A 24,435-nucleotide genomic window follows, 5' to 3' on the forward strand; every position below is an offset into this window, starting at 1 on the left:
TGGGGGCTCAAGGGTGCTTGGTCCCGCTCCACGCGCTGCTCCGGGGTGCTGGGTGCTGAGCACCCAATGGCCCCTGGCCCCGCAGGGGTTGCCGGGGGCCGGTTGCTCCCTCTCTGCAGTTCCAGTGCTGCTGGGAGCCATGGTCCGGATGCTCGCATCCATCCCGCCACCGCAAGGTGATGCTGCTGTTGGGCTCCTCAGCATTGCGGATGGGGTAGGAGCCCTGGCATTCCCACTCGGCCACCGCCAGCTCCTGCTCGTCGCTCTCGGAGCCCTGCACCGCGATCTGTGGGACCGAGCTGGGCTTTGGCTTCTCGGTACCCACCCCTTGCCCAGCTTCGCCCTTGCCACCGTCTTCACTTGCCGACACCGCATCCGACTCATCAAAACTCACTTCTTGAACCGCTTCTTGCTTCTTGAAGGAGTCCCGGCGCTCCGAGAGGTTCAAGCGTCGCATGACCACCACCTCCTGGTCCCGGTCGTGCCTCTCGGCCAGCCGGGAGCTGGCAGCGGGGTGATAACCGTGCTCCCCGGGGTACCCCGGGGCTTCACCCTCCCCGATGGCCTCCCCATCCATGGTGGGCATCTCCAGCCCCAGCTTGCGGCCACTGCCGGTCTTCTTCTCCACCAGGATGGTGACGATCTCAGCTGACTGGACACGTTTGAGGAGCGGGGAGCGGGGGCAATCAGCACTGCGGGGCCGGGAGCTCTGCCGGACGATGGTGGGGGGGGACAGGGTCTTCCCCTGGAAGGAATGAGGGGTTTTGGGGTACCCAGGGAGTGGAGATGGGGAACGTTGGGGAGAAGGTGGGCGCTGGACGGAGGAAGGGGTACAGGCGAGGGGCGAGGGGGGGATGCTGCTGGTGGATTTGCGACGTCCCACTTTGTAGCGTTGCCCACCCAGTTTGGGTGCCAGCCCGTGCAGAGAGCTGGGGCGCACGTGGCCGGCGGGTGACGTTGGGGTGCTGGAGGAGGGAGAGGTGCTCTGTGGGGACACAGCATCTGCAGGACAAAGAGAAACAGGTCAGCGTGAGGGACGGCGATGGGGGGCACACGGCACCCACACCGCGCTGCCCCAGAGCAGATATCCCGTCTTGGATGAGGTTGGGGTACCTGAGGGCAGGTCGGGAGCGGGGCTGCGGCAGGGAGTGGGGGGACCGGGGGACACGCTGTGTGTGGGGGACTCCGGAAGGCTCTCGCTGGAGGACAGCGAGTGATGGAGGCCCGAGGAGTAGCTGCGGCTGGTGTGCAGGACCGACGACTGCTTGGAGATCTTCTTGAAAAGGGATTTTCTCCTGGGGAGGGGACACACACAAAGGGGTTGTGGGGAAAGGAAGAAAGCTGGTGGCCCTGAGTCTGCCAAGCTGGACGCCACAGTATGGCAGAGCCAGAGCAAACCCCCTCGGTACGGCACACACCAGGACAAAGGCCGTTTTATCCCAGCCCAATTCCACCCACCTCTCCTGGCCGTCCCTTTTCCTGCTCTTCTTACTCCTCCGCGCCATCCTGGTCTTGGAGCTGTTTTTCCGCGCGGGGCCGATTTTGATGGAGGTGTTCTCCAGGGCCGTGGTCCTCAGGGCCACTTTATTCCCACTCTGAGGGATGGGGAACGAATCACTGCAGCGCGCTGGATCCAAGCACCGGATCCAAACCAGCTCCTGCCTTGGCTGCTGGTGGAGGCAACGCCGGAGAGCTGCTGGATGGATGCACTGGTCCTGGGCAAGCAGCGTGGCTCTGGTCACCTACCTTCAGCAGCAGCTCCACGACGTCCCGATGGACTAAACCGAGCACTGACTCGCCATTCACATGTGTGATGAGGTCACCCGCTCTCAGCCCCGCTTCCTGCGCCGGGCTCCCCTCTTCCACGCTCTGCAAGCAAAAGACCAAGGTTTCATTCGGATGCAAAGCCTGAGTTTCCTCCCAGGGTTTTCCCATTGGGAAACCTGGTGCCTGGCGCTACCGGTCCCTCCCCACATACCCAGACCATGTGGTGCACGGTGTAGACGTCGCTGTCACCCATGTAGACGCGGATGGCGCGCAGGGTGAAGCCGTACTTCTTGCCCGAGCTGTGGATGATGATGGGGGGCCGCAGGCTGGCGATGGCCAGGGATGAATCTCGGCTCGGGGAGGAATCACGGGAAGAAGGGTTGGATGAGAGGGAGTGGGGGGAGATGGGGCTCATCAGGGCACCTCCACCGAAGTCATCTGCAAGCAGGAGAAGCCGGCTCAGCATCTGAAAAGCACTTGGCAACGGGCACCCGGCAGGATAGAGCATGCAGGGCACGGACCTGATGTGATGATGAGGGACAGGGCTGAGACAGAGGCGGATTTGGGGACGCGGCTGCCCGGCGAGGCTCTCTGTCTGTCCGGCACATCCTTCTGGCTGCTCAGCCGGCGGCTCCCACCCGGCTCCAGGCCCCGTGGAGCTGGGGTTTTGGTGCCGGTGCTGTTGCTTCGGAGGCGGATGTGGTTCAGGCTGACGAGGTCGGCTGTGGAGAAGGGAGGAGGGAGAATGTGGGGGTGTGGAAAAGCCACCCCAAGCCACGTGGGCACCTCGGTAGGTCCCGGAGCATTCCACACTGGCATCGCCCACACACCAGATAACACTGACGGCTTCACCACACCACCAGTCCCTGCGTCAGGGTCTCCCAGCACAAACTTGGGTCTCTCCGGCTTGGAGGATGCCACGCAAGGACTTTCATCCTCCGAGGAGAAGGCAAACTTGGGCATGGTGTCCAGGCTGACGGTGCTGGGCAGCGCAGTGGGGCTGCGGCTCCGCTCCTGCCGGGAGGTGTACGGTGTGGAGCTGCAGGATGTCCAGGAGCGGAGCCTGCATGGGGACAGCAGGAGGGCTTGGGACAACCAGAGACGGGTGAGGGGGCCACCATCACCAACACCTCCACAAGCCCTTGGTGCCAGCACAAACCCTCGGTGCCGGCACAAGCCCCTGGCACCGGTACAAGCCCGTATCAATGCTGCATCCCTCAATTCACCACGCACCGGGGTTCAGTGCCCGCCAGCCGGCTCTTGTCCTCATCTCCCGAGTGCCTGTCCTCCTTGTCCTCGTTGTGGCTCCGGTCGGAGGATGAGACGCTGAGGCTGGAGTTAACCGCCAGGAATTCGGAGCTGCTGTACACCTGAGGAGGAGACGAGCCGTCAGCAAGGAGCAGATTTGGGAATCCAGGCTCCCCGGCATCAGCCAAGACACCGATGCTCAGCACAGCTGTGCCGGCTGCAGTGCCAAAGCCTCTCCCTGCGGATGCCGGAGGAGGATTTGGAGCACCTTGCTGAAGCGATGGGAGCAGGAGGAGAACTGCCCGATCTCCACGGATGATTCCTCATCGTTGGTTTCTTCATCCTCTGAATCCAAGTGCTGGTACCTCTCAGAGCGAGCTGAAAACAAGAGCCAGAGCGGGCAGAGCTGGCACGCTGCCCGCAGCACACCGCGTCCTGCCTGACCCTGCTGGGACCTACAACCATGGGGAGCTGTACTGAGGCTGACAGCCCAGTCCCAGCTCTCTGGGGAGTTTTGGGGTGAGAAGGTTTTTGGTAAGACTGAGCAGCCTGCAAACAGGATTGCATCTGGTTTGTGACTTCAGTTGTGAGGGGACCAGCTTCACCCAGGAGTTTTCCACCTCCTCCATCCCACAGGAGCATCTGAACTGGGATAACGGATTGACAGAGCAGAGGGAAAAAGGGATGGATTTGGCCTCACTGTCAAAGTAGCTGGTGTCATCCTCCGACTCCAGCTGGGGGATGAACTCGGCCTTCTGCCGCAGCAGCCCGTTCCAGTCCAGGTGGAGGAAGAAGGAATGGTGCTTCACCTCATGTGCACCCCCTGCCAGGCAGAGAAACCCACGTCAGGGGGAGAGGGCAGGATCTGGGATGTTCCCACTCCCATCCCAAATGGCACCGTCTCTCCTCCATGCACAGCAAATGGCTTAAGCCAGGAGGGACCGGAGCCCTGTGCAGCCTTCTTGGGGTGAACCCCGAGCAGCAGACCTCCTCTGAGCATCCTCAACATGGCTTTGGTTTCAGCACAACCCCAGCTTGATCTAAATTGGGGTGCCCGGTCACCCCTCAAGTCCTACCCAGGCATTGCCATGCGTACCAGTGCCCAAGCGTTCGAGGGGACACTGTCTCAGCAAGCGGGTGATCAGGTCCTGGGCATCCGCAGGAAGAGCCTCATCCCCTTCTGGCCACATGATTTCATCTGCAAGGAAAAAGGAAAAGGAGTTTGGAGTGGCCGGAAGAGTTTGTGGGTTGCGATGATGTGAGGTTGCAGGAGAAGCTGCTTCCAGGCAAGAGGAAAGTCCCCCGGGAGCTGCAGCACATGAAATCCTGCTCCCAAAGCAGGAAAGCAAAGCTTGAGGAGCCTCTTTGCTGTTCAGCTGGGTATGAATGAAGGACTGAAGCTCTCTATGAGCTAAGGACGAGCCATGGCAGCTGGGAAGTGGGAATCACCAACACTCACCACTGATGACCTGCCCAAAGAGCTCCTCGGGGGTGTCTCCAAAGAAGGGGACGCAGCCCACCAGGAACTCGTAGAGGATGATGCCCATGGCCCACCAGTCAACGGGCTTCCCGTAGCCCTGGATGAGGATGACTTCTGGGGCAATGTACTCCGGAGTGCCACACACCTGCATGGGAAGCAGTGGCTGACACCTCTCCAGTGACCTCTAGAGCAGGTCTCAAGGCTATCCCGGTCCTTAGCGACAGCAGAGTGGCCAAGTGGGGCAGAACCTCGTACCTGCTTGTCCATGAACTCCCGAGTGTCCTTCTCCATATGCCCTTCATAGAGGTTCGTGGTCATGTTCATCAAGCCGATCTTCGACAGACCGAAGTCTGTCAGCTTTATGTGGCCCATAGAGGTGATGAGCAAGCTGCAAGAGAAGACGGATGCCCCACAATGATGCTGTTTGCTTCTGGGACCTGAGCAGGGCCAGCCAGACCCCAGGACTCCTGGTCCTGGTGCAACAGCACAGAAGCAAGTATTTGGGCACCAAAACCTCATTCTGCCCTATCCCCTTGGCTTGGATCAGTGCCTTTCCCTTCCCCATCCAAACCCAACCCCATCCTTGCTCAGACCTGACACACATCCTCACTTGTCAGGTTTGAGGTCCCGGTGGACGATGCCGTAGTTGTGCAGATACTCCAGAGCGAGAACCGTCTCGGCAAAGTACATCTTGGCCATGTCAACGGGCAGCGGGCCCATGTTCTTCAGCAACGTGGCACAATCCCCCCCTGTGGGGACACACACAGGGGCTCAGAGGAGGCAGGGAGATCATCAGGCAGGGCTATGAAGCCTCTCCTGCCAAGCAGGCTCCCATTCAGGATCACAGAAGCATCTGCTCGTGCTTTCCAATCTGCTCCCTAGAGCAAAGCCCAGGTGGTGGCCTTGATGCTCGGACACTGATGCTCCCTGCACCAGCCAGCCCGGAATCCCGTCCTCCCTCACCTTCCACATACTCCATCACCATGCAGAGGTGCCGCTTCGTCTCGAAGGAGCAGAACATGCTGACCACAAAGGGGTTCTCTGCGAAGGTGAGGATGTCCCTTTCCACAAACACCTGCTGGATCTGGTTCCTCAGGATGAGGTTCTGCTTGTTGATCTTCTTCAAGGCGAAGCGCTGCCGCGTCTCCCTGTGCCTCACCAGGTACACGGCCCTAGGAGACAGCAAAACGCTTGCCCTCAACATGTGCTCTCCATCTGTTCACCACCATCAGCACAGGGTGCAGCGAGGGAGGACTTGGTAGGGGTTTGCAGATGGAGACAAGCATTAGGAACTTCCCAACTCACCCATAAGCGCCGTTGCTGATCAGTTTGATGGTCTCAAAGTCACCCTCGCAGGGCTTCCTCCGAGGAGCGGTGGCTGAAGGCTGGCTCTGAAGAAGACACAGGAGGTTTCTAACGTATCCCAGCACGCTGGCACTCATCTGAGCACCATCAGCTCCTTGCTGCCAGCGGGCATCCCTCCCTGAGCCCTCTCCAGCTATAAACCCCAAGCCAGAAGACCGAGATGCTCTGCATGTCAAGAGTCCACTCAAGAAGCCAGAGGAGGGACTGTGAGGTCTTACACCTGAACACAGCAGCCACCCTTGGGGACAGCCCAAACTAACATCTCCCAGCCCTAGATAGCAGAGGAGCTGCTGCAAGGAGCCTTGGCGTGGGGTGAGGCAGGACGAAGCCGGGGGCAGCACATGGGACATGCAGGTAGGACCGTGCTCACCTCACAGGCATCATCGTTCTCTGGCGTGATGGTGTTCCCGCTGTCGAAGTGATCCAGCTGCACCATCTCTGCAGAAGACAGGGATGGTTTTCACCTCCTTCATGCTCAACCCTCACCAAAATAACCCCCCCACCAACCACTCGCTCTCCAAACTCAGGGATCCCACAGGGATTTAGCCATGTGCTTTGCCCGAGCTGGAGGAATTCGGGTGATGGCGTTAAGAGGCTGGATACGAGGTCAAACATTGAGAGAATTTGTTTTGTCCTGGTCATTCCCGTGTCCCTCAGGGATTATGGTTCTCCCCACAAGGCCGTGGCTTCCTATGGATTAAGTGTTCTTGAGCTTAATCTGCTTTGCTGAACGCACTGGGAGCAATAATGAGGGATGTGGGGCTGGCCAGGAGTCTTGGACACCGTCACCCTGGTCCTGCTGGGACCCATCCTACGACACCAGCGCAGCTCTGCTGGTCCCTCTGCCACCTCCCAGTGCTGATTCACGCTCACCAATGGCCCAAACTGGGACCCACACCCCACTGCAGACCTTGGGGCGACCAACCTAAGCACTTCCCTACCCTCCAGTGGGTCCTTGACGAGCCCCAATTGACTGATGATGTATCGGGGGATATCGGTCTTTATTCCCTGGCCAACTTTGGCGTGTCCTTCTGCAGCTTCCAGGAGGTGGTAGAACTCCTCCGGGTCAAACTCCTGGATGGGGAAAACCGCACACGGTTTAGCAGAGAGGCTTTGCAAAGTTAAACCTTTCCTTGAAGCCTTGTGGGGGGCCACCTGTAACTGGGGACAGGCTCTGGATGCGTGCAGGAGAAGGCTGAGCACTGCTCCTGTTTCTAGCATCATTCCCCCATCATTCCCCGTGGAAAGAGTTGATGGCAAAAAAACGTAGCCCCACGGGTTGGCCTTGGAGGGGAACCCAAGGAGACCACACCAGGAGCACGCTTTGCCATGGCTCCTTCCTCCAGCTGCAGGAACCACAACACAAAGGTGAGGTGCAACAGCCAAAGAAACCCCCTTGGAATGGATGATAAAACTTTCCAAGTTCACTCCTCCCTGCTCCACTAGGGAAAACCAGCTTCTCCTCTGTCAGACACAGCTGGAATGCTAGGGCTGGTCTTAGCTCCTTGCTACAGCCTGGCCTGGATGATGAGGAGCAGTTCCCATCGTGGACCAGGCAGGGTGGTGAGAAGATGCCTTGTGCTTCATGGCAAGCCTCCTCTCTGGGTGGAGGATGATCAGGGGACTCGAGCACCTCCTGTATGGAGAGAGGCTGAGAACACAGGGGCTGTTCAGCCTGGAGAAGAGAAGGCTGCATGGAGACCTCAGAGCAGCTTCCAGTGTCTGAAGGAGGCTACAAGGATGCTGGAGAGGGGCTCTTCATTAGGGACTGCAGTGATAGGACAAGGGGTGATGGGTTCAAACTTAAACGGGGGAAGTTTAGATTGGATATAAGGAGGGAGTTCTTCACTGTCAGGGTGGTGAGGCACTGGAATGGGTTGCCCAGGGAGGTTGTGAATGCTCCATCCCTGGCGGTGTTCAAGAGCAGGTTGGACAGAGCCTTGGGTGCCATGGCTTAGTGTGAGGTGTCCCTGCCCATGGCAGGGGTTGGAACTGGATGATCTTAAGGTCCTTTCCAACCCCGACTATTCTCTGATTCCACGACACCAGGACCTGCCATGTCTCACCAGGCACTCCAGGAGGCGCGCAGGACGGGAGATAATGATCAGCAGCTTCCTCACCAGTTGGTCGATGAACTTCACCTCCTCGCTCTCTGAACGCTCCTGAGCCTGCCAGGGAGGAGACCCAAGTCAGGCATCGCTCGGTGGCCTCAGGAGGACATGGGACAGGGAACTGCCCCGTACTCACATCCCGGAGCATCTTCTCGAGCTTCTCCTGCAGCTCCATGAAGTAGCGGGAGGTGATGAGAGCTCCCTGGGACTTTGCCAAGCAGTCACGGGCCAGCTCGATGATTTGGTGGTGGATGAAGCCCAGCACCCCGTCTGCCAGCGGCAGCGTGCTGCTGGGAGAGAAGTTGGTGATGGTGTCCTGCAGACGCTCTTCCATCTGGGCCGTGGCCTGCAAGGCAGAATCAGGCAATGCCAGGTGGGAAGGGGCCTCAAGGATCATCTGGATGGTGCTGCCTGGGAACACGTGTCCCCATGCGCGCACTCCGAGCGGTTACCTTGGGGAACCTCTCCTTGTAGACATGGTTCATCATCACCACCTCATTATCAAACATTCCACTCGTCCGTCCAGGGCTGCAGGGGGAGGAAACCAGTTGTGTTATGAGGTCCAAATCATTTACACCTATGCAAATAGCTACTACCCCTGAAGAGTAATTTGTTCCTTCCTTCTAACACCTATCCCAAGTTGTTAAAGCTCATCTGAGTGCAGCCACCACTTCCAGCAGCATCCCTCCCATCCTGCATGGATCTGGTCCAGGGAAGGTGAACCGCCCACAAACCCAGGTCTCCAAACTCAAGTCACTTGCAAATCCAGAGCTGAGAAGCTGGTGCATCAGTCACTTGGCTTTGAAGAATGAGTTCCTCCTTCCCTTCCTCTGGATCCCACCGTTTCTTGCCACCGTTGCCCTTTTTGCAGCTCACCAGCAAAATAAACCCCAACCAACCCGTGGTGGATGCAGGGACCTTCATTAAACACAGCTTCTCTCTTACCCTCACCCGACATTGCCTCTCCCAGGCTCTACTGAGCGAGAAGCTGCAAACCAACTCTTTTGGAACAAACCCCACTTTCTCCAGCTTCAGCCCCAGGAAACCTCGCTCTCAGGTGTTGTCTGCTGCCAGGAGAGAAATGGCACATCCCAACAGCCGAGAGGATGCTGAGAACCAGACCCTAATGCCCAAACTCACAGCGCTTAGGATCACAGAACCATAGATGCTCGTGGAATGGTTTGGTTTAGAAGGGACCTTTGAAGGCCATCTGGGCCAAACCCCATGCAATAAGCAGGGATATCTTCAACTGCATCAGGCTGCTCAGAACCCCGTCCAACCGGACCATGAACACACCCAGGGACGGGGCATCTACACCCTCAAGCCCCATCTTCCCCACTACCCCAGCAAGGCAAAAACCTTGGGATGGGTTTAGCAGGACTGGGACCCGTCAGGAACAGGTCACAGGAGGGCAGAGGATGCTTTGGCTGCGCCATCCCCCTGCCATCACCGTGGGTGCTCCTCGTGGTGGGTGCTGTACCTCAGGCTCCTGGACCGAGGGCGCAGGCAAGGCGAGTGCCGCCCTTCCTCGTCCATGACGCTCTCCGTGCTGCGGAAGTGCTTAGAGAGGAAATGCAGCTCGTCGGGGGTGGGCTGGTACGGCAGCTGGTGCAGGCGCTCCTGGGAGGACGAAGATGACTGGAAAGAGGGAAGAGATGGTGGGGATCAGGAAACGCAGCCTCGCTTCCTGTCAGGGGGTGGAAACCAGCAAGTCTGGCAGGAAAATACCCCTTGGAGCCTCTTAGGAGGCTGGAAATGCTGCCAGGCAACAAGCTCTGTGCTTGGTGATGTGAAATACAGATGGCAAGGCCAGCCCAGGGAGATCTGCACTGCCCGCTCCCATCCCAAACCCCCCAGCTCTCCCAGTCTGGCTCCACTGAGCCCCATCCCTTGTATCTGCAGCATCCCGGATAGCTCCTGTCCTGCCATATCCCTGCGCAGTTGGGATGTGCCCTGTGTGCTCTTGACCTGTGCTACTTAGGGATGCTGTAACACCCAGAGATGCTGCAATGTCCAGGGATGCTGCAATGCCCAGGGATGCTCTAGTGCTCAGGGATTCTGAAATGCCCAGCGATGTTGTAACAACCAGGGATGCTGAAATGCCCAGCGATGCTGTAACAACCAGGGATGCTGCAATATCCAGGGATGCTGTAATGCCCAGGGATGCTGTGATGCCAGGGATGCTCTACTGCTCAGGGATGCTGAAATGCCCAGCAATGCTGAAACACCCAGGGATGCTGCAATGCCCAGGGATGCTCTAGTGCTCAGGGATGCTGCAATGCCCAGTGATGCTGTAACACCCAGGGATGCTACAATGTCCAGGGATGCTGTAAAGCCCAGGGATGCTCTAGTGCTTAGGGATGCTGTAAGCTGTTAGCCAAGCTCTACAGCTTTCTTTAAAGCCGATTTGGGAAGCAAGCTGCAGCTAAAGCACATGGTCCTCTAGAAAACACAGGGGCTGCCTAGGAACCAACAGGCTTGAGAGGCATTTCACCAAAAATCAAGAGTTTTGGGTTCTTCTTGCCTCTACCATGAGAAAGCAAATGTTACCGAGACAGTGGAGCTGGGGGTGTTGGTCCCATAGCCAGAGGAGGGTAGCGAAGCCAGTGACCACCTTCTGCCATCAGCCCTGTGAGTGCAAACGTGCCAGTCACATACAGGAAAAACCAACAACCTCTAAATGCAAATAAACAATGTCAGAGTGATAAGGATGGGGAAGAGGGTGCAGGTTTGGCTTGAATAATAAAGCCCCGAAACCTCTTTTCGGAATGGCCTGAAATAGGGTGAAATTAGAGGGGTTTGGAGGTAAGGGGGGATGCTCTGCAACCCCAGCAGTGAGAGTGAGCAGGGTTCTCGTGGAGGGACAGTGCTGGGGTGGCTGTTTCAGATGGAGAAAAAGACTCCAACAAGCGGCAAGGATCTGATTTAGAGCAAAATCCACCCTGTGGGACATTGTTCTATGAGACATCAGCATTCCTCAGGACCCATCCTGAGACAACAGGCACCGTGGAGCGGAGCCCGGTTATAAACAGGAAGGGAACTGCTCCTACGCAGGCGAATGCTTCCTCTTGGAGATGGTTCTAATGGACGGGGTAATGGCCAGGTCAAGATGAGGCCCTTCACCTCCTGCTGCTGCTTCCCGTGTGGGGCCAAGGACAGCGGGAGCAGGCAGGGTGCTGGGTCCAGCACTGGCACCACCATGTATTTGGTGTGAAAACCATCTGGGAGCCTCCGGCCTTTTTCCATGTGAGGATCGATGGGTTAAGTCAGCTGTTCCCCCCCTCCCATGGTGCAATTAATTCATTAGTTAAACAGGATTTCGGCATCTGCCTCTGCAGCAGTGCAGGGTGGGGAGGGGACACAGGAAGATTTGCCTCTAAGGGAACCTGAGCATCCATGGGAGCACGGATGAGCATCCATTGGGAGTGCTCAAAGCAGGTCTGAGCTCATGGCTGGGGTCACTATGGTGGGAGCAGGGATATTTCTGCTCCCAGAGCTGCAGGGAGCCTGGTCTCAGAGCAAAATATCCTGCCCAGGGATGCACACAAAGAAGGGCTGTGCGATGTGGGGCAGATACAACCCCGGAATGGAGCTCCAGCCTATCCCTGGTACCTGTCAGTCCGAGGAGCATGGCTGGAGTGGTCGGAGGCACCGGTGTCAGGGCAGAGCAAACAGCAGCAGACCAAAAACCAGGGAGGAAAAAGGGGACAAAGAATCAGACCAAATCACTTGAGATGAGCAGAACAGCCTCAGCTGGGGGGTTATCATTAACAGTGAAGAATAGAGGTCTGGGAGCGGGGCAGGAGCTCACCTGCGAGCGAAGGGGAAGTTGATGGAGGTGCTGGCAGAGAAGTTGCGTGGACTGTCCAAGGGGCTGCTCCCAGCTATGGGGAGAAAGGGGGAAAAGTCACCCCGGTCCCCCCCCGATGTGATGCCCAGCATGCCAAGGGTGCCCCGTCAGAGGAATGAGTGGGTAAGTCGCTTCCCATGTTATTCCCTCCTGGCAAAGGCACCCATGGGCAGGAGCTGGTAACTCCTGCTGCTGCTGCCAAGGTGCTGCAGAAGCAGCAGTGTTATCCTCCAAAAGAGTCAGGTAAGTTTAGGAGATGCTCAACCCATCCCCTGGGACATTCCTTACCTGTTGGCACAGAGAGCGGGGAGAGGGGCCGTGAGAGGGTCGGAGAGGGGGTGCCCACCACCAGGCTTTTCCTATTGCTGCTTCGGCAACTAGGGAAGAAACAGGGGATTAATCTGGGGAAGGAAAGGACGGGCAGGACTGGATGGGCTCGGACATGTAGGAGCTTGTACGTGATGCTTGTGCCAAGGGACACGGCTGCCATCACCCTGTCGATTATGGATCTCCTGCCGCAGGGAAGATCCATCCCCAGGGATGGGCTAAGGGGTTATTTTTAACAACAGAGCGTGTTGTGGAGGTGCCACGTGTGCTTTGGGCTTGTGGGGAGGTTCAGAGGCTGGCAGCCCCGTGTGCAGGAACAGAAAAAGGGATGTAAAAGGAGGAAGTGATGGAAATGCCAAGAGGCCACAGCCTGACCTGCTCCATCATGTGGAAAATGCACATACCCCCCCCCGCAGTTCCTATAACCCCTTTACACTCGGTGGTCCCCATGTCATAGCAGAGAGGTCAGTTGGTCCCCAACCCCATGAGACTGCAAAGACAGGGCTGAATTTCCTCCCCAGGCTGGGAATGCGAACACAGGTGGATGCTGCTCATTGGAGGACATGGTTTAACTTCACACCACAGGAGACATACCCACAAAATCAAGAGGATGAACCCGGAGTAAAGGGATTCTCCTCATATCCCAAACCCAGATGTGGTATCTGGGGTGCAAAGGACAGTGCTTTGCAACCCATTGCCCCTCCAGATGGATGCACATGGAACGGATGCACAGCCACACATGACACACAGCACCCCTTCACCTCCCTCTTGTCCTATCCGTTGTTCTTTGGGGACAGAGCCCAGCCCCTCCTGTCAAGCAGTTGTAGGGAGCAATCAGGTCCCCCCTGAGCCTTCTCTTCTCCAGACTGATCCCCCCCAGGTCCCTCAGCCCTTCCCCATCACCCTTGTGCTCCAGGCCCTGCACCAGCTCCATCGCCCTTCTCTGGCCCCGCTCCAGCACCTCAAGGTCTCTCTTGCAGTGAGGGGACCAGAGCTGAACACAGGATTCGAGGTGCAGCCTCACCAGTGCTCAGTGCACTGGCCCTGCTGCTGCACTGGTGCTGGTACAGGCCAGGATGCTGGTGGCTTCCTGGCTGCCTGGGCACAGGCTGGCAGAACCCTTCCTCCGCCACCCATCCACCCCATCCCACCCCTGCCCGGCCCCCTCCGTTTGCTTTTCTTGCTTCAACGCAGGCTCCTACAGCTGCAAACCCACAGCCCAGCACGGAGCAAGAGCAAACCACAGCCTCTGCTGTGCTGGGTGGGAAATCGAGGCACGGCAAGAGAACCCGCTCCACCGCCCCAGCAGAGCTCTGTGCACCGCGAGCACCCAGCTTTGGCTCCGCTTCCCCATGCCCCTGCTGCAGGGAGCAGGGGGTAGGTACCCGTGCGTGTGTGCGGGAGCATCCCGAGGGATGAGGGGCTTGCTCCTCCTCGCTTGCTTTCATTTTGGGAGCGAAAACAAACCTTGACCGGAGCAAGGGGCAGTAATGGTGACACGGAGCGAGGCGACGTTTCCTGTTTCCGTGCGCTCCACCCTCGGCTCCACAACCGGCTTGCGCCACTTTAACCCCCCCTCTGCCTGATGCAGCAGCTCCAGCTGGTTCCCATCCCTCAGCACGCAGCAACCACGGGCTAGAAACAAGCCTCGGGGCCGGAGGAGAGCTGCTGAGCCCCGGAGGCAGGAGCCTGGGCTGCTGCCCTCTGCCTCCATCACCTACTTGCGTTTTTGGTACCAAACATGGAGTGGAAAATCGCTGTCAGCATCTCCTGCTCAACGCTGAGGCTGCCTCGGCCTCGGCGCTGCCGTTGCCACCCTGCACTGATGTCAAAGGATGTGGGAAGCGTGTGGCAGCCGGCACAACCCCGAAGCCTGGAGCAGAGCAGCCGCGGCACCTGCCTGCGAGGAGCAACCGGCATCTCCCACCACCCTGCCAGCACCCACAGCAGCACCCAGCCTCGGCACTGCACGTGTCCACAGGCAGGAGACAGGGGAAAACGCGGCAGCTTCCTGCAGGCTGCCTCCTCGGAGCTGTGGGAAGGGCAGGATCCGGCTGCACAGCACAGCGCTGCTGTCTCTAACTGGCAAATGGCTCTGCCAGGATCCAGCTGGGAGTCAGCTCTGGGAGGTGCACGGAGGGAGTGCAGCATCCCGCAGGATCCGAACCCCTGCAACCTCCCAGAGCACCGTGTGGCAGATGCCAGCACGGGTGAACCCCAGGCAGAATCCGGGTGTTTGGGGTGAAGTTGGTGCACGGTGGTGGGAGCAGCATGGGCAGGGTCAGGCTGATAAGGGAGCAGGCGCAGTCTCAAAGGGCATCCACTCCCGGCTGCGTGATCAGGAGCACGAGCTGGCATTCCCAGCTCCCTCTGTACATGGCTGTAGACAACTTCTCCCCCCTAAAACTGGCTGCCTGGCGCTCACACACCGGCAGATTTGGGGAAGTGCCATGGATCACCACGTCCTGGAAAAGTCGGTTCCCACTGGGAGAAGTTTAACATCGAAACCCATCGAACCCAGCACTACATCCTCAGTTTCTCCATGACATTTCTGCTCTGTGGCTTGTGACACGGCGATGAACTCGGCTGCCTCCAGGGATGGAGGCTGGGATGGGGGATGCTGGGATCCAGGCTCTGCATGGTGAAATGCAACACGCTGCGTTGGCACGAGCTCCCCCCGAGCACCCGGCATCGCTCTGCAGAGCTGCTCTGCTCCCTCACCCCCCCCCCCCCCAGCCTGGCACTGCGGTTACACTGATGAACCCCCCCCCAGAGCACCGCGCCAGGCACCTTCCAAGAGCCAAATCCCAAAGGCCCGCAGGGAATCGCGGGGTGACAAGTTGGGAAGAGCCTTTATTTCTTTGCATTGCAGGAAAACAACCTAAAGAAACTGCCCTGCAGGCCGGGGTGCATCCCTGCACGTCCCTGTGGCACAGGTCCCTGTTAGCGGATGGGAAATGGTACCTATCACTTCCCCTGGCATGGTTTTCTATGGTGGGGGCAGCATCCATGCAGAAGAGCCCCATCAGCCGTCGAAGCACTGTTTGTCCTGCCCCGCACTGGCCATCCCTGCATCCCTCCGTGGGGAAATTAGGATCCCTCAGACCTCTTAATCCCACTAAATCACATCATACGTTTCCTGCCCACTGTAAAATAGGCCAGGCTGCTTCTCGCTGTGGATTCTAGGAATACCAAAGACGAGCAAATCCTCTGCCCTTTATGAGAATTACAACCTCATCATGCTCAGCTGGACACAGATGACTGCCTAGATCATCTCTCCCATTACACATCCCTCCCAGACCCCCCCACCCCAGCTTGGAAAGCCTCATCCAAGGCCTTTTCTTATTCATTAAGGGTCCCCAGGCCCATCTTCACCCGTTGGCAGCAGCAATTCCTAGAGCTCAGGTGAAGCCGGGCTGGGAGCGGCGCTGCCTGGATCCATTTGCTAAGCAACCACGGTGCTTTGTGCAGCCCACAGTCATATTAAAAGACATTCACAATGGGAATCTCTCCCCTCTGCCTCCGCGCTGTCTTAAACACCTGATTTCTGTGGAGCTGGGAGAGGGTTTTATGCCTGGGCTGGCTCCAGCACCCCAAACCTGCTGGATGGAGGTGCCAGCTTTCCCAACCCGCACCCCTGGGGCTCTGGGGGTGCTCCTTGCACCTTTGCCAGGGCTGGCAGCGCTGCCTGCCCCCTTCCTTGGGGACAAATCCCATCTACGCGCTTAGGTCAAGCCTTGTGTTGCAGCTGGAGAGCTGGGGGAGCCCCTCAAGCACCCTATTTAGGCAGCAGCCCCTGACACTACCCCAGCCCCACTGATGAAGGGTATGTGAGACCTTTGCCCCCCCCCAGCCCTGCCCATGGCTGGCTGCAAGGGACTGGCCTATTCCCACCCCTGGGCACCCCGGGGACCCCCACCCTGGCATGGGACATGTGCAATCAGTGCAGTGCCCACTTCAGCACAGGGGCTCACAGGGGTATTTCCCCCCTTGTGCATGCAATGCCCTCCCCAGACATGCAACGAACCCCAACCGACCCCCCCCCCCAGCCTTAGGTCTGGCACATAGCACCCCAAAACGTGTGTCACCCGATGCCCTGGGACCCTCAACTCTGCACCCCCACAGCACTGGGCTCCCAACCAAAGCACCCTCTGATACATCCACAGTGCACTGCACCCCCCCAAAAAAAGGTGCACAGCCCCCCCCCAACCACACACCTTACTGTGCACCCCCCCTAGTAAAAGGACCCCCACAACCCACACACACCAGTGCACAGCCCCCACTGCACACCTTAGTGTGCACCCCACAATGCAAAGACCCCCCCCCAACCCACACACATCGGTGCACAGCCCCCCTTACCTTAATGTGCACCCCACAGTGCAAAGACCCCCCCCAACCCACACACACCAGTGCACAGCCCCCCTTACCTTAATGTGCACCCCACAATGCAAAGACCCCCCCAAACCCACACACACCAGTGCACAGCCCCCCTCACCTTAATGTGCACCCCACAATGCAAAGACCCCCCCCAACCCACACACACCAGTGCACAGCCCCCCTCACCTTAATGTGCACCCCACAATGCAAAGACCCCCCCCAAACCCACACACACCAGTGCACAGCTCCCCCACCACACACCTTAATGTGCACCCCCCAGTGCAAAGAGCCCCCCAACCAATACACACCAGTGCACAGCCCCCCAAACCACACACTGCAGTGTGCACCCCACAATGCAAAGACCCCCCCCAGCCAATACACACCAGTGCACAGCCCCCCAAACCACACACTGCAGTGTGCACCCCACAATGCAAAGACCCCCCACAACCCCCACACCCCAGTACACAGCCTCCCCCCCCCATTCACTCCGGTACCCACCCGCCCATGCACGGTGTCGGGCCCCCCCCCCAAAACCCGGTGCACCCCCGGTGCAGGGCCCCACCGCCGCCCGGTACCTCTTGGAGCGCTGGAGCAGGGCTCCGGCCGCCCGCTGGCTCCGGTAACCGGGCCGAGCCGCTCCCCAGCAGCTCGGGTCCGACATCGCGGGTGGCTCGGTCCCGCCGGGGCCCGGCCGCATCCACCGGCAGGGCCGAGCGGCGCCGCCGGGGACGCGCGGGGCCGGGACCGCGCCTGGGGCTGGGACCGGGGCTGGGACCGCGACCGGGGCCGGGCTCCCGCCGTCGCCACCGCCCGCTGCCGCCCGCCCCTTCCCGTTACCATGGAGACGGGCAGCGCCCCCAAACGGGGCCGGGATTTCCATGGAGACAGGGGTAGCACCCCCAAAAGGAGGGGAAATGGAAGGGGGGGTTTCCATGGAAACGAGGCAGCGCCCCAGTATGGGGTCGGGGTTAGTGTAGAGACGTGGCTGCACCCCGAAATGGGGTCGGGGTTACCATGGAGATGGAGCACCACCCCAAAAATGGGCTCAGGGTTGCCACAGATGTGGGGCATCACCCCAAAATTGGGGTCGGGGCTAACGCAGAGATGGAGCATCACCCCAAAATGAGCTCAGGGTTGCCACATAGGAGGGGCAGCACCCCAAAATGGGGGCAGGGTTAACATGGAGACAAGGCATCACCCAAAAAGGGGTTCAGAGGGTGGGGCAGCACCCCAAAATAAGGTCAGAATTACTACGGAGATGGGGCATCACCCCAAAATGAGGCTTGAGGTTACCATAGAGACAGGGCAGCATCCCCAAATGGGGTCAGGTTACCATGGAGATACAGCATCCGATGCTGATGCATTCAAGGGGCATGAATCCCCCCCCTCCAAGTCATCAGAGGTGGCCCAAAGCCTGGGGCTCCCTCGGCAGGGGGGAGTACCCCCCTAACAGCACCCTGCCACCCATGGGACACCATGCTCAGACCCAGCAGCATCCCGCAGTCACTGTCCCACTCCAGCTTTTGCATTTAACGGGGGATATCCTGAGCAAAGACCCAGAGCCATCCATCCTCCTTAGTGCCAGTGACAACACCCTGTGTGGCAGCACTGTCCCCATCCCGAGCCACATAGGGTGGCACTGCCATGCTCACCGGCCAGTGCCACAGCCAGGAACCCTGATGCTCATGGGCTTGGGCAGGGTTTCAGCAAGGCAAAAGGACAGCACCGAACACGGCAGCACCACGCTTCCCTTTGCCTTGTGCCGGGCAGCTTCGAGATGCCAGCACGTGGAGGCAGCCAGGGATGCTGCCAGAATGTCTGCCATTATCCTCATCCTCATCCTCGTTCCCATCATGTCCCCACCCCAAGCATCCCCAAAACGCCCCCTCTCCCGAGGCCTCAGCTGAGCAACCGCATGGCCACACATGTTTCCGCACATGCCACAGCCACTGTGGGCAAGGGGTGGCCAGTCAGGGCTAGTGGTGGCAGGGATGGACCCCCATGTGCAGGCAGGGTGCAGGCAGCACCCTGCCTCTTGTCTGCCCGCAGCCAATGGCTCTGCCTGTTGCTGAGCAGCAGCAGAGCTCCCCGATGGTGCCCCATCGCCCAGCAGATGGATGGAGGCACCCAGCAGCACCCATGGGTGCTGGGCAGGCCACAGCTCTGCCCCACAGGTGCCACGGAGCACAGGGCCAGGGTGTGACTGTGGGGTGCCAGCACACCCGCTGCACCTTGTCCCCAAGGCATAGCACAGCCAGCACACGCAGCAGGGTCCAGCCACCCGCCTCTGTGACAGCAGCACCCATCAGGGCACTGCAAGGGGCTGGTGCCATTTGGGGGGGAGAACACCCATCCCACAGAACAGCCCCCCCTCCTCTTCCCCCATGGGGGAGCAGAAAAGGTGGCGATGGAGGTTTCCCAGGGGTGAAGGTACAATCCCCCGCTCTCACCCTGCTCCCATCACAGTGCCCATCCCTGATCCTATTTCGAGGTGATCCCTCCTCAAAACAAGGATGCTCAGTGCCAAAGCTTGTGCTACAGTGATGGTGTTCCCAGTGGGGTTCCCCAAAGCGGGAGCTGGCTGCAGAGATGGGGCCCACCAGCATGGCCAGAACACTTTTGGGGTGCACAGGGCTGGGGACAGACCATAGCCATGTTGCCCCAAGTGCCCTGCAGAAGACAGCACCACTTCTGAGGACCCTCAGGGCACGGCAGGTGGGGGGGGGACCCACCTTGCAGCCCCCAACTCCACCTCTACCTACTCTGTTCCCCAGAGCTGGCAGCTGCGGTGTCCAGGGAGGGTTTGGGGGGGGTCTTACCTCCAGGGGTGCAGGGTTAATAAGGGGCTGCAGGGGCTGCAGGGGCTGCAGGGGCTCAGCAGCGTCGGGCTCTGGCTGCTCGGTGACAAGCTGCAAGGCAAGACGTGCCGGTGCGGTGTCAGCGGGTGCCGTGGGCACCCCGGTGGCACAGTCAGAGCCCCCTCGGGAGGGCTGGGGTGGGGGACGATGGGGCCAGGGGCAAAGAGTAGAGGGGACAAGGGCTGGAGGGGGGGACCAGGGCTGGGGGGCCCAGGCAGGGTGGGGAGGAGGGCGGGGAGCACAGGGGACTGCGTGGACGCTGCGGGATCTAAGGCTGCTGGAGAGACAGCGGGTGGTCTGGTCCTGCCGGGGCACGGAGGATGCTCCCGGTGGGGTCCGGGGCTGTGGATGCAGGAGGAAGGGCTGGGCCCAGCGGCGCGGGGGTGCGGGTACAGCGGGATGGACCGGGATGAGGATGCTCCGAGATGGGGGTGCTCCGGGTCGGGGGATGCAACAGGACGGGGATGCCCCGGGGCGCTGCCGCCCGTAGCCCGCTCCCGGTACCGGCGAGCCCCGCCCCGGCTCCGACTCACTCCAAGGTCAGCGAGGGGATCTTCAACCTGTCCCGCCGCGACTTCATGACGCCGCCGCCGCCGCCCCGCTCCGCTCCCGCCGCCCCGGCTGCCCCCGCGCTGGGCGGCTCCCGAGGGCGGGCGGCGGCGGCGGCGGCCCCGGCGGGGATCCCTGCTCGGCCCGACGGGCCCGGGCCCGCCCCTGCGGCTCGGCTCGGCTCGGCAGCCCCCACACCCGCGGCGCACACGATCAGGTCCGTACCGTGCCCGGGATGCGCTGCTGGTGCTCAGACACCGCATCCTCAGCACAGCTTCCAGTACAGCCCCAGTGCATCCCACAGGGCCCCAGCATGGCTCCAGTGAACCCCTAATGCAGCCCCAGTGCATCCCACAGAGCCCCAGTACGGCTTCAGTGAACCCCTAATGCAGCCCCAGTGCATCCCACAGAGCCCCAGTACGGCTTCAGTGAACCCCTAGTGCAGCCCCAGTGCATCCCATAGGGCCCCAGTATGGCTCCAGTGAACCCCTAATGCAGCCCCAGTGCATCCCACAGGGCCCCAGTATGGCTCCAGTGAACCCCTAATGCAGCCCCAGTGCATCCCACAGAGCCCCAGTATGGCTCCAGTGAACCCCTAATGCAGCCCCAGTGCATCCCACAGGGCCCCAGTACGGCTTCAGAGAACCCCTAGTGCAGCCCCAGTGCATCCCATAGGGCCCCAGTATGGCTCCAGTGAACCCCTAATGCAGCCCCAGTGCATCCCACAGGGCCCCAGCATGGCTCCAGTGAACCCCTAATGCAGCCCCAGTGCATCCCACAGGGCCCCAGCATGGCTCCAGTGAGCCCCTAATGCAGCCCCAGTGCATCCCACAGGGCCCCAGTATGGCTCCAGTGAACCCCTAATGCAGCCCCAGTGCATCCCACAGAGCCCCAGTATAGCTTCAGTGAGCCCCTAATGCAGCCCCAGTGCATCCCACAGGGCCCCAGTATGGCTCCAGTGAACCCCTAATGCAGCCCCAGTGCATCCCACAGAGCCCCAGTATGGCTCCAGTGAACCCCTAATGCAGCCCCAGTGCATCCCACAGAGCCCCAGTATTGCTCCAGTGAACCCCTAATGCAGCCCCAGTGCATCCCACAGAGCCCCAGTATAGCTTCAGTGAGCCCCTAATGCAGCCCCAGTGCATCCCACAGGGCCCCAGTATGGCTCCAGTGAACCCCTAATGCAGCCCCAGTGCATCCCACAGAGCCCCAGTATGGTTTCAGTGAACCCCTAATGCAGCCCCAGTGCATCCCACAGAGCCCCAGTATTGCTCCAGTGATCCCCTAGTGCAGCCCCAGCACAGTTTCCAGTATTGCCCCAGTATGGCTCCAGTGAACCCCTAATGCAGCCCCAGCATGTCCCTAGCATCCCTCTGGCGCCCTCCCAAGCATGTCCCCCAGCACGCAGCCCTGTAACCCCTGACAACACCAGCCCAGTGCCAAGAACCCCTCCTGCCTTTCCTCCGCAACACCCCAAAACCACCCTGGAACAGCCCCAGTACCCCCAAACACACGCCAACAGCCCACCCCAGTACAGCTTCACAACTGCCTCCTACCACAGCCCAGCACCCCTGCAGCGGAGCACCAGTACATCCCAGTGCACCGCAGCGCACACACAGCTGGGCCCATCCAGTATCAGAGAACACGGTGATGCCACCCCGGATTTGGGCACAAGAAGCATGTGAGACCCATCCCCGCTGCCCCTCATGGTGCTGGTGCCTTGTTCCATGCCCCCCCCCCCCCCTCAAGTGACCCCCATCCCGGGCAGCTGAGCTCGGGGACTTACGCTCTTCCTCGGCGCGGCAGGCTCAGCTCCTTCTGCAACGAGAACAGGGAGAAGCAGGGTGAGAGCATGGCCCCATGGTGCCCACACCTGGGACCCCCACCTCCTGCCAACCCCCTGGCAGCATCCCCACTGCCTGGCACTGCAGGATCGGGCCCCATTCCCTGTGCCCCAGCTCTGCTGTGCTGGGTGAGGGTTACAAACCACTCTGCCCAGCATTAACACAAGGGGAAACCTCCTTCCAAAGGCCCCGGGGCTGGTGGTCCCATAGCCAGGCCTGGGACTGAGGGCACAAGGGTGGTGGAGAGGCTGCAGCACCCAACTGCGTGGCTGCATTGTGGTATCGGCGTGATGGCTGTGCCCTGTCCCCCACCCTGTCCCCCCAGCCCTGGGTGTGGGGAGCAGCTGGGTGTCCCCACGCTGTTTATTTTTCCAGCCACTGGGAATATTTCTTGCAAGGGCTGTTTGCTTGCAGGCACAGGGCAAAGGGCAGCTGTGCAAGCAGGAATTCCATCCCACAGCATCCTCTCGGTGTGGCAGACACTGGCTGGCTGTGGCACAGACCCAGTGCCCACCTGTGTGCCATACAGAGTGGCACAGACCCCACGGGCACAGTGTGAGGGGCCGGTTGTGCCCTGGCATGCCGCAGGATGCTGGCACATGGGGTGGGTGCATGTGGTGGTTAATACCCCATCATCACCCTGATCCCGCACCCACCGCCGGTGCCCACCTGCCCGGCACCCCTAAGCAGCTTAGACACATTCCTGACACGGGCAAGAGCTCCTCATATGGGGACAGACGGCAGCACCCACACTGCCCCTGAGCACCCGTGCCCCATCCCAGTGCCCACGCCACGCAGCCCCTGCGGAAATCCCGGGATTGGGGAGCGCTGCAACGCAGTGATGCAGCAGCATCGCCATGGCAACCGGTGACATCATGCCTGGGTGCACAGGGACTCCGCATTCCCCGAGCCCACGGGTGTCTGTGTGCCCCGGGATGGCGAGGGTGGGTGCTGGGGGTAGGTGCTGGGGGCGGGTGCTGGAGGCAGGGGTGAGTGCAGGAAGTGGGTGCCTGCGTCTCAGTGCACCCAGCAGCACTGGGTGACCCCAGAGCTGGGCTGGGGAAGGGGGTGCAGGGTCCCTGCATGGAGCAAGCCCCCCCCCACCCCAGCACCCTCACCCAGCTCTGCTGTCACCCACCCTGATCCTCACCCACACCCGGGGCCACCAGACCCGGGGCAGAGAAGGGTCCCACTGAGGTATTTACTGCTCAGCCATGTGCAGATGGGACAGTGGCACTGAGGACAGACACCCTTGTCCCCCACACTCCACAACACTGCCTCCCCATTCATCTATGGGTGCAGGAGTGCAGAGTGGTCCTGTGGCACCCAACACCCATCACTGCCGTGGGCTCTCTGGCCATGCTGCATGCTCAGGGACAGGCAGAGCATCACCCGAGAGCCCTGGGAAGGATCCTTGAGGGGCAGCACCACAGGGCCAGCACCCACGATGTGCCTGATGTGCTCATCCAGCACAGCACAGCTCCCATCAGCACGTCCCGGAGGGAGCCAGGATTAAGCATCAGCTGATCCCTGCGGGGATAGCACTGGGGACGGTGTCACTGCTCAGTGCTTTGGGATCAGCTCCCTGGTGGGAGCCCCTTGTCAGCCCTCATGGGGATGTGGGCATGCGGCTGGGGCCCACGGCTCTGTTCTCAATGGGGAATGCCAGGAACAACACCCACAGCCAAGAGCCCCGGAGCCCATGGTCATGCCTGCATCCACAGCTCCCACGCAGCTCCTTCCCGGGCTGAGCGTGCAGCGGAGCGCGCCTGCCCCGTGGAACTGCCAGCTTGGATGAAGGCAGCACCGTGCATCCTCCAACCGCCCAGGCAGCTCAGGCCAGGCCCCCGTTACTGCGGCTCTGCTCCGCAGATGGGGCTGGAGGCGTGAGGCCACCCAGAAAATTGGGCTCTGTGTGCTGGGGGGGGGGGGCTGTGGTTGTCACCCCTCTAAGCACAGGGTAGGCGAAGACGATACCCTTGGCCTGCCAGAACACGGGGTGATGGAAGGGGAAGCTCTTTGGAGGGGTAAATCAGTGCTGGCACAGCAGTTTGGCACAGACCAGCATCGTGCGCTGGGCTGGAGGGACCATGGTGCGCTCATGGGAGCCCCCAGCCCCTGCACAAGTGGGTGCAGCCACTCCAGCACCCCACAGAGTGTGGCTGGGGCTCATACCCTGCCCTGCTCTTGCCACTGGGTGCTCAGCTCCTGTGCCCCCATCACACGCTGCTCACACACGGCACCCACCTCTCAGGGGCACCCAACCCAGAGCACCCCACTCCTACACACAGCACCCAATTCTAGCACACGCACACCCGCAGGGCACCCAACTCCCACTCGCATCACCCACTTCTCACACACAAGCGGAGCACCCATCCCTCACCCCCAGCACCCACCTCTTGCACCCGCAGCACCCTTCTCACACGCACCCGCGGCACCCACCTCGCACCCGCGGCACCCACCTCACCGCAGCTGCGCTCCCCCCGGACCCGCTGCCCGTGCCCGCTGCCGGGAGGCTCCTCCCCGCTCCCCGGTGCTCACCTGGAGGCCCCGGCGCCGCAGGATGCTGGGCTCGTCCATCCCGCCGCCGCCGCCTCCCGCAGCGCCCGCTCCGCCCGGGGCGCCGCCCAGCGGCCCCGCCGCGTCACCGGACGCGCAT

At 60.6% G+C, this 24,435-nt stretch overlaps 1 protein-coding gene across 3 annotated transcripts; it reads right to left on the minus strand.

The window, feature by feature from the left end:
• Nucleotides 1-24,435, minus strand: MAST3 (microtubule associated serine/threonine kinase 3). 3 transcript variants are annotated; one of them, XM_057400289.1, is made up of 28 exons: nt 24,318-24,435; nt 21,719-21,750; nt 12,110-12,198; nt 11,783-11,855; nt 11,584-11,604; nt 10,522-10,600; nt 9,452-9,609; nt 8,424-8,499; nt 8,108-8,317; nt 7,927-8,028; nt 6,802-6,934; nt 6,231-6,298; nt 5,801-5,886; nt 5,459-5,667; nt 5,106-5,244; nt 4,751-4,883; nt 4,475-4,640; nt 4,112-4,213; nt 3,716-3,838; nt 3,284-3,393; nt 3,001-3,137; nt 2,598-2,830; nt 2,289-2,489; nt 1,979-2,205; nt 1,747-1,869; nt 1,459-1,595; nt 1,114-1,295; nt 1-1,002 (listed from the first exon to the last, which is right to left on the minus strand). In XM_057400289.1, exons 1-28 carry the CDS (start codon nt 24,354-24,356, stop codon nt 8-10), a joined length of 4,383 nt encoding a protein of 1,460 aa, XP_057256272.1. In that variant the 5' UTR covers nt 24,357-24,435; the 3' UTR covers nt 1-7. The 3 variants fall into 3 exon arrangements, with proteins under 3 accessions (XP_057256272.1, XP_057256271.1, XP_057256270.1); XM_057400288.1 differs by lacking the exons at nt 21,719-21,750; nt 24,318-24,435 and adding exons at nt 19,345-19,434; nt 19,917-19,978; XM_057400287.1 differs by lacking the exons at nt 21,719-21,750; nt 24,318-24,435 and adding an exon at nt 17,101-17,277.

This window comes from Pezoporus wallicus, unplaced genomic scaffold (assembly GCF_028554395.1).
Source record: "Pezoporus wallicus isolate ANWC-B61680 ecotype Strahan unplaced genomic scaffold, APGP_CSIRO_Pwel_v1 contig_10426, whole genome shotgun sequence".
Classification (NCBI taxonomy): Eukaryota; Metazoa; Chordata; class Aves; order Psittaciformes; family Psittacidae; genus Pezoporus; species Pezoporus wallicus.

Excerpts from the sequence above, each read along its gene's own strand:
- MAST3 (XM_057400288.1), bottom strand. The coding sequence starts at position 19,963 with ATGAAGTCGCGGCGGGACAGGTTGAAGATCCCCTCGCTGACCTTGGA. Across the intron at positions 3,839-4,111 it reads CCTCGAACGCTTGGGCACTG|GGGGTGCACATGAGGTGAAG; the intron begins GTACGCATGGCA and ends TCTGCCTGGCAG. Across the intron at positions 1,296-1,458 it reads AAAAGGGACGGCCAGGAGAG|GAGAAAATCCCTTTTCAAGA; the intron begins GTGGGTGGAATT and ends TCCCCTCCCCAG.